This window comes from Mobula birostris, chromosome 13 (genome assembly GCF_030028105.1).
Source record: "Mobula birostris isolate sMobBir1 chromosome 13, sMobBir1.hap1, whole genome shotgun sequence".
Taxonomy (NCBI): Eukaryota; Metazoa; Chordata; class Chondrichthyes; order Myliobatiformes; family Myliobatidae; genus Mobula; species Mobula birostris.
Window position 1 is genome coordinate 46,297,949 of NC_092382.1, and position 17,573 is coordinate 46,315,521.

General features: G+C 45.5%; 1 protein-coding gene across 1 annotated transcript; it reads right to left on the minus strand.

Annotated features, from left to right (window-relative positions):
• Positions 1-5,448: 5,448 nt before the first annotated feature.
• On the minus strand, positions 5,449-15,346 carry LOC140206769 (uncharacterized). The gene is made up of 2 exons (XM_072274978.1): positions 15,279-15,346; positions 5,449-7,878 (listed from the first exon to the last, which is right to left on the minus strand). Exon 2 carries the CDS (start codon positions 7,468-7,470, stop codon positions 6,112-6,114), a length of 1,359 nt encoding a protein of 452 aa, XP_072131079.1. The 5' UTR covers positions 7,471-7,878; positions 15,279-15,346; the 3' UTR covers positions 5,449-6,111.
• Between the last annotated feature and the right edge of the window lie 2,227 nt (positions 15,347-17,573).

Consider the following 17,573-nt stretch of genomic DNA (forward strand, 5'->3'; position numbering starts at 1 on the left):
GTCTTCGAGGCTTGTGCTCTTGGAACTTGGCTTGGGATCTTCAAGGCTTGGGTTCTTGGACCTTTTCCTGGGCAGGACATGGGACCCCTGTGAAGGACACAGAACTTCACCCGACGGAGACAAGGTACAGGGAGGGACCGACCCAACCACAGGGTAACGGCAATTACAGCCTGGCTTACCCAACAGAGGCAAGGACAGGAAAGCAGCTCAACCTGGGGTGGCTCTGAGTCTCGTGGCAGTCAGCAACCTTGGCTGGCTACAGAAACGGCCAATCCATACCACGATGACTGCTCTGACGAGTGGCAACAAGGCTCAATGAAGCGTTGGTCCTCCAACCAGGCCGAGAGATCACGGATGGTTTCACTAGCCTTCCATCAGCAGGTTGCTCCAAAGGGGACTAACGAGACAAACCAGCAGACCACACTCAACCCCAAGGCTACTTATATTCCAAGCTAAAGATGGGAATCAAGTGCCTAAGATTAACTCAACCAAACGAGGGCCAGCTGGAAGACCCGGAGTCCTGAGTCCGCGGACCTGACCGTGAACCGGAATGCGGACTTCACGGACCGGACCATGACAACACAAGGACTCAGGCACTGGACTAGGCTGGGACTCAGGGTCTGGGCTAGGACTCGGTGTCTTCCTCACCGCCGACTCAACCTACAAATTATCCTTTAAGGAATCCTGCACAAGTGCTGCCAAGCTTAGACTATTTGGAAAATAGTGTATTCGGTATTTCTTTCCCCAATGTGCATGGCTATACACTTCCCGACACGGTATTTCATCTGCTTCATTTACGCCCTTTCCTCTAAACGCCAAAGTCCTTTTATAGCCTTTCTGCTTCCTCAAAACTACCCGGCCCTTCATCTCTCTTGATATGATCGGCAAACTTTGCAATACAGCTATTAATTCTGTCATCCAAGTCCTGTGGAACATTGCCAGTCACCGGCAGCCAACCAGAAAACGTCCCCTTATTACTATCCTTTGCATCTGCCAATCAGCCACTGTTTTATCCATGCAATAATCTTTCCCATGTCAAGTGACCAGTAACAATGAATATAGAATTGAGTCAGGTTTTATAAAAACAAACAAACATTTATTAAACTCTGCTCAAAAGTAGCGAAATGTATTTAAACGACTAACTTAATCAGAAGTTAACTGATCTACGGCAACTCTGAAACAGTTCTTAAAAGGGTAAATGCGAAAACAGTTCTTAAGGTGGTAAATTCGAACCCAGTTCTTAGAATGGTAAATTCGAAAGTCCGAGAGATTTATACATTCAGTTAGGAGAGACTTTCCTAAAGTAAAGAATTCCTCGAGGACGTGACATTACTGCTGACCCCAGCCGGAACCTGCCTTGTCCGCAGGATTCACGGCGACGGAAATAAAATGGTTTAAAGGAACTGACCTTTTCCTCTGGAGAATAGTTACTGCACAATTCTTCCTGCTTTAGCAGATGATATGTCAGATGCAGGTCACTATTTCTTGAACAAAGATTCAATAAAGGTCGATCCTCTCCAAGAGAGCCGAACGACATCAGCTTTACCTGACTCTGTGAGTTCCTGTACTTTAGTAAGGTCTTCACTCTCCAATACTACTCACAATAGAAAGTAGACCTTCACTTTAGAGGGAAACTAAACGAATATGCAGCATAACAGAGTATCTGACGAATTAAATAACAAACTAAACTTAAAACTCAACTGGAAAAACTAACTACATCGCACCAGAGGTCTCCCTTTATATACCTGGTGAGAACATGTCATCACGTGACCTCACATCGGTGGGAAAATTACATCATGTGATCTCCACAAGACGATTACATCATGCTCATCTCATACTTAATTACATCATAGAAACTACAGCACAGAAACAGGCCTTTTGGCCCTTCTTGGCTGTGCCGAACCATTTTCTGCCTAGTCCCACTGACCTGCACACGGACCATATCCCTCCATACACCTCCCATCCATGTATCTGTCCAATTTATTCTTAAATGTTAAAAAAGAACCCGCATTTACCAGCTCGTCTGGCAGCTCATTCCATACTCCCACCACTCTCTGTGTGAAGAAGCCCCCCCTAATGTTCCCTTTAAACTTTCCCCCCCTCACCCTTAACCCATGTCCTCTGTTTTTTTTTCTCCCCTTGCCTCAGTGGAAAAAGCCTGCTTGCATTCACTCTATCTATACCCATCATAATTTTATATACCTTTATCAAATCTCCCCTCATTCTTCTACGCTCCAGGGAATAAAGTCCTAACCTATTCAACCTTTCTCTGTAACTGAGTTTCTCAAGTCCTGACAACATGCTTGTAGACCTTCTTTGCACTCTTTCAACCTTATTTATATCCTTCCTGTAATTTGGTGACCAAAACTGAACACAATACTTCAGATTCGGCATCACCAATGCCTTATACAACCTCATCATAACATTCCAGCTCTTATACTCAATACTTTGATTAATAAAGGCCAATGTACCAAAAGCTCTCTTTACGACCCTATCTACTTGTGACACCACTTTTAGGGAATTTTGTATCTGTATTCCCAGATCCCTCTGTTCTACTGCACTCCTCAGTGCCTTACCATTAACCCTGTATGTTCTACCTTGGTTTGTCCTTCCAACATGCAATACCTCACACTTGTCTGTATTAAACTCCATCTGCCATTTTTCAGCCCATTTTTCCATCTGGTCCAAGTCCCTCTGCAGGCTCTGAAAACCTTCCTCACTGTCTACTACACCTCCAATCTTTGTATCATTGTATCATCATGGTCATAAGACAGTCACAAGATACCCATGAGGTATGCAACACCTGTAATATCATGGGCTCATAACTTGTTAACCAGCCTCATGTGTGGCACCTTGTGAAACACCCTGTGAAACTGCAGGTTCACATCATCAACCGATTCTCCTTTGTCTATCTTGCTATTACCACTTCAATAAATTCAAAGAATTTCAACACACTGTTCAGGCAAGATTTTCCCTTGAGGCAAACATGCTGAAGGCCGATTTTATTATGTGCCTCAAAGTGCCCTGAGAACACATCCCGAACAACTGACACTAATATCTACCCAACCAATGAGGTCAGACTAACTGTCCTAAAACTTCTGTTCTTCTATTTCTCTCCCTTCTTGAATAGCAGAGTGATATTTCCAAATTTGGAGTCTTCCGCAACCATATCAGACTTCATTGATTCTTGAAACATCATTACTAATAGCTCCACAATCTCTTCGGCCGCCTCTTGCAAAAATCTGGGATGTACACCATCTGGTCCAGTTATCTATTTACCTTCAGACCTTTTCTGTTTCCCAGGAACCTTCTCTCGAGTAATGGCAACTTCACACACTTCTGACCATAGACATCTGGACTTCCACCTTTCCGTCAGTTGCTTCCACAATGAAGACTGATATGAAGTACTAATTCAGTTCACCCGCCATCTCCTTGTCCCCTATTACTACTCACCCCACCCTCCCCAGGCATCGGTTCCCCTGGTTCGATACCCACTCTTGCCTCTCTTTTACACTTTATGTATCTGAAGAAACATTTGGTATCATGTTTAATGTAATAAGCTAGCTTCATATTCCATCCTTCATTTCTTAATTACTTTTTTAGTTGCCTCTTGTTGGTATAGAAAAGTTTCCCAATCATCTAACTTCCCACCAGTTTTTGCTCTGTTATCTGCCCTCCCTTTGGCTTTTACGTTGGCTTTGCCTTCTCATCAGCCGTGGTTGTATGATGTTGTCTTTAGAATAGTTCTTCCTTTTCGGAACATATCTATCCTGTGTCTTCAGAATTGCTTCCCGTAATTACAGCCATTGATGCTTTGTCGTCATCCCTGCCAGTGTTTTTCTCCCTATCAAATTTGGCCAGTTCCTCTCTCATGCCTCTGTAATTGTCCTTATTCCACAGTTGTACTGATACATCTCACCTTAGCTTCTCCCTCTCAAATTTCAGGATGAATTCAGTTATATTATGATCGCTTTCCCCTCAGGGTTCTTTTACCTTAGGTGATCTCATTCTGTTCATTGCACAACACCAAATCCAGAAATGCTGATTCCCAGCTGGGCACAACCAGGAGGTCGTTGCCCAGCTGTGTGCCTCAGTTATCTGTTCGCACCCTTACTCTTCGTGATTTTTAGAAGTAACCTGGATGAGGAATTGAAGGGATGGGTTAGTAAGTTTGCTGATGACACAGAGGTTGGGGGTGTTGTGGAGAGTGTGGAGGCCTGTCAGAGGTTACAGTGGGACATTGATAGGATGCAAAACTGGGCTGAGAAGTGGCAGATGGAGTTCAACCCAGACAAGTGTGAAATGGTTCATTTTGGTAGGTCAAATATGACGACAGAATGTAGTATCAATGGTAAGACTCTTGGCATTGTGGAGGATCAGAGGGATCTTGGGGTCCAAGTCAATAGGACGCTCAAAGCAGCTGCACAGGTGGACTCTGTGGTTAAGAAGGCATACGGTGTATTGGCCTTCATCAATCGTGGAATTGAATTTCAGAGCCGAGAGGTAATGTTGCAGCTATATTGGACCTTGGTCAAAACCCACTTGGAGTACTGTGCTCAGTTCTGGTCACCTCACTACAGGAAGGATGTGGAAACAAAAGAAAGGGTGCAGAGGAGATTTACAGGGATGTCGCCTGGATTGGGGAGCATGCCTTATGAAAACAGGTTGACTGAACTCATCCTTTTCTCCTCAGAGCGAAGGAAGATGAGAGGTGACCTGATAGAGGTGTAAAAGATGATGAGAGCCATTGATTGTGTGGATAGTCATGGGCTTTTCCCCAGGCCTGAAATGGCTGCCACAAGAGGGCACAGGGAGTAGGTACAAAGCTTGGGAGTCGGTACAGAGGAGACGTTGGGGGTAAGATTTGTACGCAGAGAGTGGTGAGTGCATGAAATGGGTTGCCGGCAACAGTGGGGGAGGCGGACACTATAGGGTATTTTAAGAGACTTTTGGATTGGTACATGGAGCTTAGAAACAGTTATGGGTAACCCTAGTAATTTCTAAGGTAGGGGCATGTTTGGCACAACTTTGTAGGCTGAAGGGCCTGTATGGTGCTGTACGTTATTCTATGTAAACACTTCAGAAGCAGGGAAAATGACCCATAATGTGGAAATGAGCCATGAATAAGGAGGTTAACTACCAATGTCATTCTTCCTCAGCCCAGAGATTTGAGGGGTGAAGAACATCTCAGACAGAACTGCAGTCAACTTGACTTCTTCAGTCTGCAGAAAATTCAAGGGGAACCTCTTCACCCACAGAGTGGAGACTTTTGGAACCCATCACCACAGGGAGAGCAAGAGGGGAACAACAGGGGAGGATTGAAAAGGACTGTCATGGAACAGAATCACTGGCAGGGTCCAGCCGGCCTGAGTTGACTCTTTACTGTACACAGGGTGTGTTATAAATTCACTAAGTACCAGAGACAGAGTTTACAATAGAACTGATTTATTTGTCTCAGATCCAGAATATTGAACTCCAGTCCCATTAAAGGTGAATGTGTAGCAGAAGAAACTCCTCCCATGCCCAGTGACCAGGGTTTCAGGTTTCAGGTTTATTATCACCGGCATTTTAAGTGAAATTTGTTGATTTAGCAGCAGCAGTTCAATGCAATACACATTTTGGCATAGATAATAATAATAATAATAATAAATAAATTAAAACATAGTAAATAAACAAGTGAATCAATTATGCATAATGAATACATGATTAAAATGTGTAAAAACACAAATGCTGCATATTAAAAAAGTGTCCAAAGCTTTCAAAGTCCATTCAGGAATCGGATGGCAGAAGGGCAGAAGCTGTTCCTGAATCACTGAGTGTGTGCCTTCAGGCTTCTGTATCTCCCACCTGATGGCAACAGTGAGAAAAGTGCATGTCCTGGGTGCTGATGGTGCAGAACTGGGTGTGGTGACCAGCAGCAATAATTGCAGAGTTCAGCACCAACAGTCACTCTCAAAATTGCATTCAGCAATGGTGATGGACAAATATCCGGTATGCAGCTTATTGAAACTTCCTCCCCAGTGTGAACCCTGTAGTGTGTCACAAGTTTAGTTTACTGAGCGAATCCCTTCCAACATTCACAGCAGTGTATGGCCTTTCCCCAGTGAGAACTCAATGATGCACATTTGGTGGAGATGGCTGAGAGAATCTCTTCCCAATATCTGAGCAGGTGAACGTCCTCGACCCGGTGTGAACTCGCTGGTGTCTCTGTAGGCTGGATGACCGAGAGAATCTCTTCCCACAGACTGAGCAGGTGAACGGCCTCTCCCCAGTGTGAACTCGCTGGTGTCTCAGTAGGTGAAATGATGAAGTGAATCCCTTCCCACAGTCTGAGCAGGTGAATGGCCTCTCCCCAGTGTGAACTGACTGGTGTCTCTGTAGGCTGGATGACTCAGTGAATCCCTTCCCACAGTCTGAGCAGGTGAACGGCTTCTCCCCAGTGTGAACTCGCTGATGACTCTGTACGTGGGATGACCGAGTGAATCCCTTCCCACAGTCTGAGCAGGTGAACGGCCTCTCTCCAGTGTGAACTCTCTGATGTACCTTCAGTTCATATGACCGAGTGAATCCCTTCCCACAGTCCGAGCAGGTGAACGGCCTCTCTCCAGTGTGAACTGACTGGTGTCTCTGTAGGCTGGATGACTCAGTGAATCCCTTCCCACATTCTGAGCAGGTGAACGGCTTCTCCCCAGTGTGAACTCGCTGGTGTCTCTGTAGGTGGGATGACTGAGTGAATCCCTCCCCACAGTCTGAGCATGTGAACGGCCTCTCCCCAGTGTGAACTCGCTGATGTACCTTCAGTTGAGATGACTGAGTGAATCCTTTCCCACAGTCTGAGCAGGTGAACAGCCTCTCTCCAGTGTGAACTCTCTGATGTACCTTCAGTTCATATGAGCAAGTGAATCCCTTCCCACAGTCTGAGCAGGTGAACGGCTTCTCCCCAGTGTGAACTCGCTGATGACTCTGTAGGTGGGATGACCGAGTGAATCTCTTCCCACAGTCTGAGCAGGTGAATGGCTTCTCCCCAGTGTGAACTCGCTGATGACTCTGTAGCTGGGATGATCGAGTGAATCCCTTCCCACAGTTTGAGCAGGTGAACGGCCTCTCTCCAGTGTGAACTCGCTGATGTACCTTCAGATTAGATGAGCAAAAGAATCCCTTCCCACATTCTAGGCAGGTGAACGGCCACTCCCCTGTGTGAACTGACTTGTGTACCAGTAGTTTGGATGACCGAGTGAATCCCTTCCCACAGTCTGAGCAGGTGAACGGCCTCTCTCCGGTGTGAACTCTCTGATGTACCTTCAGTTCAGATAACCAAGTGTATCCTTTCCCGCAGTCTGAGCAGGTGAATGGCCTCTCTCCAGTGTGAACTCTCTGATGTCCCTTCAGTTTAGATGAGTACGTGAATCCCTTCTCGCAGTCTGGGCAGGTGAATGGCCGCTCCTCGGTGTGAATTGACTGGTGAGCCATCAGGTCAGATGACCGAGTGAATCCTTCCCCACAAATTCAGCAGATGACCAGCCTCTGCCCAGTGTGAACTGACTGGTGTGTCCACAGGTGGGAAGACCGACTGAATCCCTTCTCACACACAGAACAGGTGAATGGCCTTGTCCCAGTGTGAACTTGCTGATATTCCTTCAGTTGAGATGAGGGACTGAATCCATTCCCAGTGTCTGAGCAGATGAATGGGATCTCTCCTGTGTGAAGTGACGGGCGTGCCAGTCGGTCAGATGAGCGAGTGAATCCCTCCCCACAGTCTGAGTAGGAAGGATGATCGAGTGAATCTCTTACTCCAGTTCTTAAATATCTGGACAGAGACAGAAAAACTGGCGTGTTGTGTTCGAGATTCCTGTAGATAGATTCCTTGTCGTTTTTAACCTGTAAAAACATTTACAAAATCCATCAGTGGGTGAAGGACAACATTTCACACCAGATCACTTTAGTCACCAAGGTGTGATCTGACATCACACTGTTACAGTGAGGGTCAACGCAAGTTGGAGAAATCATCTTCTAACTTCTGTCCCTATCTAACTGTGATACTACGTTCAGTGAAATATAGACCTGTATTCCCAGATCCCCTTTCTTCTACAACACTCCTCAGTGCCCTACCAGTCACTGAGTACAGCCTATGTCCTATCAAAAAGCAACACCCCACACTTGTCTGCATTAAATTCCATTTTTTGGTTTCACAACCCATTTTTGCAGCAGGTCTAGATTGCACTACAAGCCATGATAGTCTTCCTCGCTGTCCACTACACCACCAATCTTGGTGCCATCCACAAATTTGCTGATCCAGTGAACCACACTGTCATCCAGATTACTGATATAGATGACAAACAACAACAGACCCAACACTGATCCCTGTGGCACACCACTAGTCACAGGCTTCCAGTCAGAGAGGCAACCATCTGCTACCACAGTCTGGCTTCTCCCAAAGACAGTGTCTCATCCAATTTACTATCTCATCTTGAATGCTGAGTGACTGAACCTTCTTGACCAACCTTCCATATGAGACTCTGTCAAGTGCCTTGCTAAAGTCCATGTAGACAACATCCACTGCCTTGCCTTCATCCACTTTCCTGATAACTTCCTTGAGAGACTCTATAAGATTGGTTAGCCATGAACTACCATGCACAAAGCCATGCTGTCTATCCTTAATCAGTCCACATCTATCCAAATACTTATATATCTGGTTCCTGCACATACATTCCAATAACTTTCCCAGTACTGATGTCAAGCGCACCAACATACAATTTCTTAGTTTACTTTCAGAGCCTGCCTTGAACAGTGGAACAACATTGGCTGTCCTCCAATCCTCCAGTCCCTCACCTGTCACTAAGGATGATTTATATATCTGTGCTTGGGCCCCGACAATTTCTTCACTTGTCTTCCACAGGGTCCCAGGGAACAACTTGTCAGGCCCTGGGGATTTATCCATGGTAATGTGCTTTAAGACAGCAAACACCTCCACCTCTGTAATCTGTACAGGGTCCATGAAGTTGATGCTGCTTTGCCTCACTTCTATAGACTGTGTCCATCTCCAGTGTAAATACGGATGCAAAAAAAATCTCCCCCATCTATGTTGTCTCCTCATATGGATTACCATTCTGATCTTCCAGAGGATTATTTTTTTCCCTTGCAACGTTTTTGCTCTTAACAGGTCTGCAGAATCCCTGAAGAGTCTCCTAAACCTTGTCTGCTGGGGCAACCTCATGCCATCTTTTATTTCTTTCATAAGTGTTCACTTGAATTTCCTGTACTTCATAGGAAGGAAGGAAAGAACATCGACTCAGACCATGACAGGCCTGCATCGGGCATTTTCATGCCTTACAAGACGCAGGTTGGAAGTCTGTGTGGGGCGCCACTCCTCGCACAGACACTAGAGCAATGTGTGGTTAAGTGCCTTGCTCAAGGACACAAACACGCTGCCACAGCTGAGGCTCGAACTTCATAAGTATCCCATTTGTTCCTATCTTCCTGTACCTGGTATGCAACTCCTTTTTATTGATCGGGGAGATGAAAGCCAAAGGGGTGATAGAGCTGCATGTCGAGAGGTGGGGGTAGGGGGGGATGTTTAAACTAAAGTTGCAGGGTGAATAGGAGCCTGAATAACAGAACAGATAGTGGAGAGGTTGTGGAGACAGATGTCGTTCAGTCCTCAGACAAAGTCAGGAGTGAAAACGTTGAGCATGGTGCAGTGAATATGCTGAGCCCTGTATATTTCAATACAGGGAGCAGCGTAGGAAAGGCGGATGTGTTCAGGGCATGGAACAAACCCTGGAATTATGACACTAGGATCTGGCAACTGTTTTCTGGGACAGGCTGCTTTATGACAAAGGTGTGCTTGGTAAATGGGAGGCCTTCAAAGTGAAGTTTTGAAAGTACAAAGCGGGTATGTGCTTGTCAGAATAAAAGGTAAAGATAAAAACTGTAGGGAACCTTGGATTTCAAGAGATATTGAGACCCTGGTGAAGCACAAAATGGAGTTGCATAACAGGGAGAGGCAGGTAGGTTCTTATGGAGTATAAGAAAAGCAAGAGAACACATAAGAAATAAATCAGGATGTCTAAAAGAAGGCATGAGGTTGCCCTCACAAAAAACATACAGGAGAATCCTAACAGATTCCAGAGATAGATTAAGAGCAAAAGTATTGCAAGGGACAAGGTTAGTCCTCTGAAAGACCAGAATGGTAATCCATGTTTGGAACCAAAGCAGACGGGGAAGATCATCTCTACATGGACACAGAGTCTATGGAAGTGTGGGAAAGCAGCATTAACATCGTGGACCCTGTACAGATTAAAGAGAGGATGTTTGCTATCCTGAGGCAGATTAGGGTGGATAAATCTCCAGGGCATGACAAGGTGCTCCCTCGGACTCTACGGGAGGTAAGTGCAGAAATTGTCGGGGCCCCTAGCAGAGATAATTAAATCATCCTTAGTGACAGGAGGAGGTACCAGAGGATTGGAGAACAGCCAATGTTGTTTTGCTGTTTAACATAGAACATAGAAATCAAAAAAATTAAACAGAGCCTTCAGGCCACAAAGTTGTGCCGACCATGTAACCGATTCTAGAAACTGCGTAGAATTTCCATAACGCAAAGCCCTCTGTTTTTCTGAGCTCCATGTACCTATCGAAGAGTCTCTTAAAGGATCCTATTGTATCCGCCTCTACCACCATTGCTGGCAGTGCATTCCACTTACCCACCACTCTCTGTGTGAAAAACTTACCTCTGACATCCCCTTGATACACATTTTCAAGCACCTTAAAACTGTGCCCCCTCGTGTTAGCCATTTCAGCCCTGGGAAAAAGTCTCTGGCTATCCACACGATCAATGCCTCTCATCATCTTATACACGTAAAAAAGGCTCTGAACATAAACAAGGAAATTATACATTGCTTTGAGGGTTTGTTCAAAGTATACAGAATTACGAGGGAAAATGCAAGCAGGCTTTTTCCACTGAGGTTGGGTGGGACTATAACCAGAGGTCATGGGTAAGTGGTGAAGGTGAAAATTTAAGGGGAAGATGTGGGAAAACTCTTCACTGAAATGGTTGTGACAGTGTGGAATGAGATGCCAGCACAAGTGGTTCATGCCAGATCAATTTCACCATTTAAGTGAAGCTGGGATAAGTACCTTGATGGTAGGGGTATGGAGGGTGATGGTCCCGGTGCAGGTGGTTGCATTAGACAGCTTAAATGTTATCATCATTGTCTAGAGGGGACAAACGGCCTGTTTCTGCACAGAATTTCTCCATGTTTCTATGACAGAGAAGCTGGCCAAACTTGATTGGAAGGGGAAACTGGTAGGAATAACGATGGAGCAGCAATGGGTGGAGTTTCTGGGAGCAACTCGGGAGGCGCATGGCAGATACATCCCAAAGAAGTGGACGCATTGGAAAGGCAGGAGGACACAACCGTGGCTGAAATGAGAAGCCAAAGCCAACGCCAATATAAAAGCCAAAGAGAGGGCAAATAATACAACAAAAACTACTGGAAAGTTTTTAAAACCAACAGAAGACAACTAAAAAAAAAAATCAGATATGCTCAGGACATTGATTTATGATGTGCAGTCATTAATGAGTCTTGGTAGCACCCAACAGTCCGAGGCATTTAGAGGAACAAGATCTCCGGGGCCTCAATATCTCTTGAAAACCAAGGATCCCTGCACCAGTTACCTTTCAACTTTTAATTTGGCACGCTCATATAAACTCTACACATTCAATATTCGACTTCTGATGGCCTCCCACTTACCAAGTACTCCTTTGACAGAAAACAGCCTGTCCCAAACCACACTTGTCAGATCCTTTCTGATACCATCAAAATTGACCTTTCCCCAATTTAGACCATAAGACAAAGGAGCAGAAGTCGGCCATTCGGCCCATCCAGTCTGCTCCTTCATTTTATCATGAGTTGATCCATTCTCCTATTTAGTCCCACTCCCCTGCCTTCTCACCATAACCTTTGATGCCCTGGCTACTCAGATACCTATCAATCTCTGCCTTAAATACACCCAGTGACTTGGCCTCCCCTGCTGCCCGTGGCAACAAATTCCATAGATTCACCACCCTCTGACTAAAAACATTTCTTCGCATTTCTGTTCTGAAAGGGCACCCTTTAATCCTTAAGTCATGCCCTCTCGTACTAGACTCCCCCATCATGGGAAACAACTTTGCCACATCCACTCTGTCCATGCCTTTTAACATTCGAAATATTTCTATGAGGCCTCCCCTCATTCTTCTAAACTCCAAGGAATACAGTCCAAGAGCGGACAAACGTTCCTCATATGTTAACCCTCTCATTCCCGGAATCATTCTAGTGAATCTTCTCTGTACCCTCTCCAATGTCAGCACATCCTTTCTTAAATAAGGAGACCAAAACTGCCCACAGTACTCCAAGTGAGCTCTCACCAGCGCCTTATAGAGCCTCAACATCACATCCCTGCTCCTATACTCTATTCCTCTAGAAATGAATGCCAACATTGCATTCGCCTTCTTCACTACTGACTCAACCTGCTGGTTAACTTTAAGGGAATCCTGTACGAGGACTCCCAAGAATCTCAACCCGTGGTCCAGACCTCTCTTTTTCCATAAAGACTTGGAATCTCATGGCATTATGATCACCAGATACAAGTGTTCCCATACACTATTTTTTGTCACTAGCCCTCGATCATTTCCTAATAGCTTTTTGCACACTTCTACATTGGGAACTCTACATGTTGATTAAGGACACATTTGACAAACTCTACCCCAGATAGTCCTTTTCCAGTATGGTCGACCCAGTCAATATTTGGAAAGTTAAAATCACTTACTATATCAACATATGTTTCTTGGCATAGTCTGCAATCTCTCTACAAATTTGTTCCTCTAAATCCCTCAGACTGTTGGATGCAACCAAGTCCCAGTAAGGGCTACAATATTATGATTCCATGACCTGAGCTCATCTGGCTTTCCTACGATGCTTCTTGCATTCTGAAAAACACAGCTCTGCACATTCATCACACCATGCTCAACCTTTTGATTGCTGACTTTGTCTGAACAACATCTGTCTGGGTGTCAAGAAAGCAACCTCTCCCTCAATGTCACAAAAAAAAAGGAACTGGTTTTGGAATACAGAAGGAATGGAGACATCAATGGATCTGGAGTTGAGAGAGGAAACAGCTTTAAGTTCCTCGGCATGAACATCACCGAGGATCTCATCTGGTCTTGGCACACCGGCTGTGTGGTATGTGGCTGTGTACCTCTTCCACCTCAGAAGCTTGAAGAAGTTTGGGATGGGGTCCCAAATCCTAAGAATTTTCAACAGGGACACAATTGAGAGCATCCTGACTGGCTGCATCACTGCCTGGTATGGGAACTGTACTTCCCTCAATCGCAGGACTCTGCAGAGAGTGGTGCAGACAGCCCAGCGCATCTGTAGATGCGAACTTTCCACTATTTAGGACATTTACAAAGACAGGTGCGTATAAAGGCCCGAAGGATCATTGGGGATCCGAGTCACCCCAACCACAAACTGTTCCAGCTGCTACCCTCCAGGAAATGGTACTGCAGCATAAAAGCCAGGCCCAACAGGCTCCTGGACAGCTACTTCCACCAGGCCATCAGACTGATTAATTCATACTGATGAAATTGTATTACTATGTTATAATGACTGTACTATTTATTATAAATTACTAGAAATTACACATTGCACATTTAGATGGAGAATTAATGTAAAGATTTCTACTCCTCATGTATATTAAGGATATAAGTCATTTCAATTCACCCTCTCCACCCATCTGTTCTGCCATTCTGGCTCCAATCCCGCCTGCAACTTTAATTTAACCACCAACCCCTGCCACACACTAGCACTAGCTAGCAAGCCTCACCACTAGTATATTAGATCTCTGCTAGTTTTAATTCCCTAACTAACAAATCCTCTATCAGCCCTTTGAAATTCCTCTGCTAGGTAATCCCCCCTAACAGTTTCTAAAGTGGTCCACCTGTTGTTGTGTGGGATAGCAACAAGAGTACTCAGTGATGGCTATTTAACCTCATTCCCCTTCCTGACTCTCACCCAGTTTCCTGTGTCCTGCACCTTTGGTGTAACTCAGTTCTCTTCATGTCATATCCATCACCCCCTCCAACTCCCAAATGATCTGGAATTCATCCATTTCCAGCTCCAACTCCCTAACGTGCAGGGTTACAAGCTGCAGCTGGATGCACACCTAGCAGGTGAGGGTGTCAAGGACACTTGAAGTCTCTCCACCTTCCCACCAATGTCCCATCTAATTTGTAATGAGCCGTGTGCCAAAAAATCTTGTGCTGTGCAATTTTTACCCAGTGACAACAATATGTGCACACTGAACTTTAAATAGAGGTACTCATTTTAACAGCTAGTAAATCACTGTCAATAAGAACTTTGATATCCTCTGGGTTTGATCAAGTTCATCTGCATTCTCACACAACCTACGTAGCAGGCCTGTAGAGGGTTAGGAAGAATTTTCTCACTCCAGCTTTTGCACACCATCCATATCTGATTTGCTTGCTAAATGACACTTTTAAAAGTCAGATTTCCAAATATCACTCCACTTCCTCCCACTTGCAAATTCTCCAGCAACTTTTGCATCACCACAATACACACAGTTTCTGTATCGTACATAAATATTTCCCCTGAACCCTCCCCCCAGGCGTCTGACGGTGCTGAGCTTATTGATGGCAATGCCAATGAATATAAAGGGAAAGGCAGCAGTCTGTCCGGCACATTTGTGATGTGAAAGCTACTTGTTGCCCAGGACAAAAGTGTTTGATATAATTATGTACCCAGACAGAGTGGGTCAAAACGTGTTCTCACGAGTAGAAAAGTCCAGAACAAGAGCAGGTAGAAGAAACAACACACAACAAAATGCTGGAGGAACTCAGCAGGCCAGGCAGCATCCAAGGAAGAGTACTAATGCTGAATTCCTCCAGCAATTCGTGTGTGTTGCTTGGATTTTCAACATCTGCAGATTTTCTCTCGTTTGTGATACGAGGTAGAACAAAGGTGATGTAAAAGATTTTGTTCCCTTTCTCCGAGTTCCCAATCCTTGCATTTAGACAGCTGGAGCCCAGCTCTGTCTGAGAGATCCATCGGTTCCCATTCCCTCATCACTGGGAAGCTCCCCGGGGCCCGTGTACGGATCGTGGGGCTGAGAGAGAGGGAAGAGAACAGGACTGTCCCGGGATTACGGGTCACGGTATCCGGAACTCACAGTAATTATCCCGAATTCGGTGTTGAAAACCCCACCAGCGAACTGTCTCTTACCTGGAGCCGATTTTCCGAGGCCTTTAGTGTACTGCGCGCATGCGCGATATTCGGGAACAAACATCAACCCTGACGCCTGCGCATTTGATCGGTGCTTCAGCGACGGCGAAAATTGTTATGCCGAGCTTTCTGGGTAATCACGGTGCCATTAAATGTTCCGGCAAGCTTCGGTTCCATGTCCAGACCTCCGTTTTTTTTTTGTGTAGAGTACTCAGTAGCTGTTTTAACACAGAAAGCGGATCCCATAAACGATTTGCTCAATATCAACAGGTATTCCGTGTATCTACTGCCAAAGTACAATCCTCTTACAAATGTAAGAGATTCTGCAGTTGCTGGAAATACAGAGACCCACACACACACAATGCTGGAGGAACTCTGCAGTTCAGGCAGCAAATAAGCAGCGGAGTTCACAGGCTAAGCATATTGAAGGAGCTCGGCCTAAACGTTGTGTATTTATTCCTCTCCACATTTGCTGCCTGATCTGTTGATTTCCACCAGTAATTTGCAGAAATTAACCACCTTTTTTTTATTCAACCAGTTTCCGAATGTTTCTGATCTTTAATTTGTCGCCATATCCTGCTGGTCTGATTTCTCCTCCTCCTCGTAAACTCTAGACCCCATCATTCTCTGGAGCCCTAAAGCCCTGAATCATACTGCCAACTCTTTCTGACTCCGCTCTGTCGAAAATTCATTCGCTAGTCTGCTGTCAGGCTTGAGAGGCGCATTGCAACAATCCAGCTGCCTGAAGCACAGTCCATTGAAATTAGTGGAAATGACACAAAACGTCGGAAAGAGCGGGGAAGGAGTTTAACCAACTTCGTCCACAGCCTTGAAGAACGTCAAAACCACAGTGAGCACGTCGTCTTATTCAGCCTGGAGACAATCATGCAGGAGATTCATGCAGGTGTATAGGATGATGAGAGGCATTGGTTGTGTGGATAGCCACAGGCTTTTTCCCAGGGCTGAAACGGCTAACACGAGGGGGCATCTGTTTAAGCTGCTTGAAAGTAGGCACAGAGGAGAGGTCAGAGCTAAGTTTTTTCTAAACAAGGAGTGGTGTGTGTGTGGAATGCACTGCCAGTGGCGGTGGTAGAGGCGGATACAATAGTTTTTTTTTAAGAGACTAGATACATGGGGCTCGGGAAAATAGAGGGCTATGCGGTAGGGTAATTCTAGGCAGTTTCCAGAGTAAGTTACATGGTCGACACAACACTGTGGGCCAAAGGGTCTGTAATGTGCTGTAGATTTCTATGATTCTCTGAAATTCAAGGGAGATCTCTTCTCCCACGGAGTGGTGACTGGTTGCAACCTGTCATCACAGGGAGAGTGAGAGGGGAAAGGCAGGGATAGATTTTGATATACTGATATGGAACGGAAATATGGGCAGGGATCAAATAGTTTGAGTGGCCTCCCTAGTTTACATTGTGAGTGTGGCAGAGACAGTAAGTACCTGAGACACGGGATTTGATACAGAACTGATTTATCTTTCATAGATCCAGAATATTAAACATCAGTCCAGTTTAAGGCTAACATCAGCAGAATGGACTCCTCCAGTGCTCAGTGACCAGGGTTCAGTCATGGGTGCGATGAGCAGCCGCAAGAACTGCAGAATCTGACAGTATCAGTCCCTCATGAACCTGCAGCTGCCTTCAGTCACCGTGATGGTTAAACATTTAACAAAGAGCTGATCTGAACTTCCTCCCTGATGTGAAGTTGCTGGTGTTACAGCAGCTGGGCTGATTGAGTAAAACTCTTTGCTCACTCCGGACAGAAATATGGCCTCTATTTATAGTGAACTCAGTGAAGCATCACAAGGTGGGTTAACTGAATGAGTCTCTTTGCTCACACCGAGCAGGTGAATGGCCGCTTCCCAGTGCGAAGCTATTGGTGTATCTGCAAACACGAAGAAATCTGCAGATGCTGGAATTTCAAGCAACACACGTAAAAGTTGCTGGTGAACGCAGCAGGCCAGGTAACGTCTCTGGGAAGAGGTACAGTCGACGTTTCGGGCCGAGACCCTTCATCATGACTAACTGAAAGAAGCGCTAATAAGAGATTTGGAAGTGGGGGGGGGGGGGGGAGGTGGAGGGGAGATCAGAAATGATAGGAAAAGACAGGAGGGGGAGGGATGGAGCCAAGAGCTGGAGAGGTGATTAGCAAAAGGGATATGAGAGGATCATGGATCTGGATTCAGAGGGACAGTGGGAGAAAAAGGAGAGTGAGAGAAAGAATGTGTGCATAAAAATAAGTAACAGATGGGGTACGAGGGGGAGGTGGGGCCTAGCGGAAGTTAGA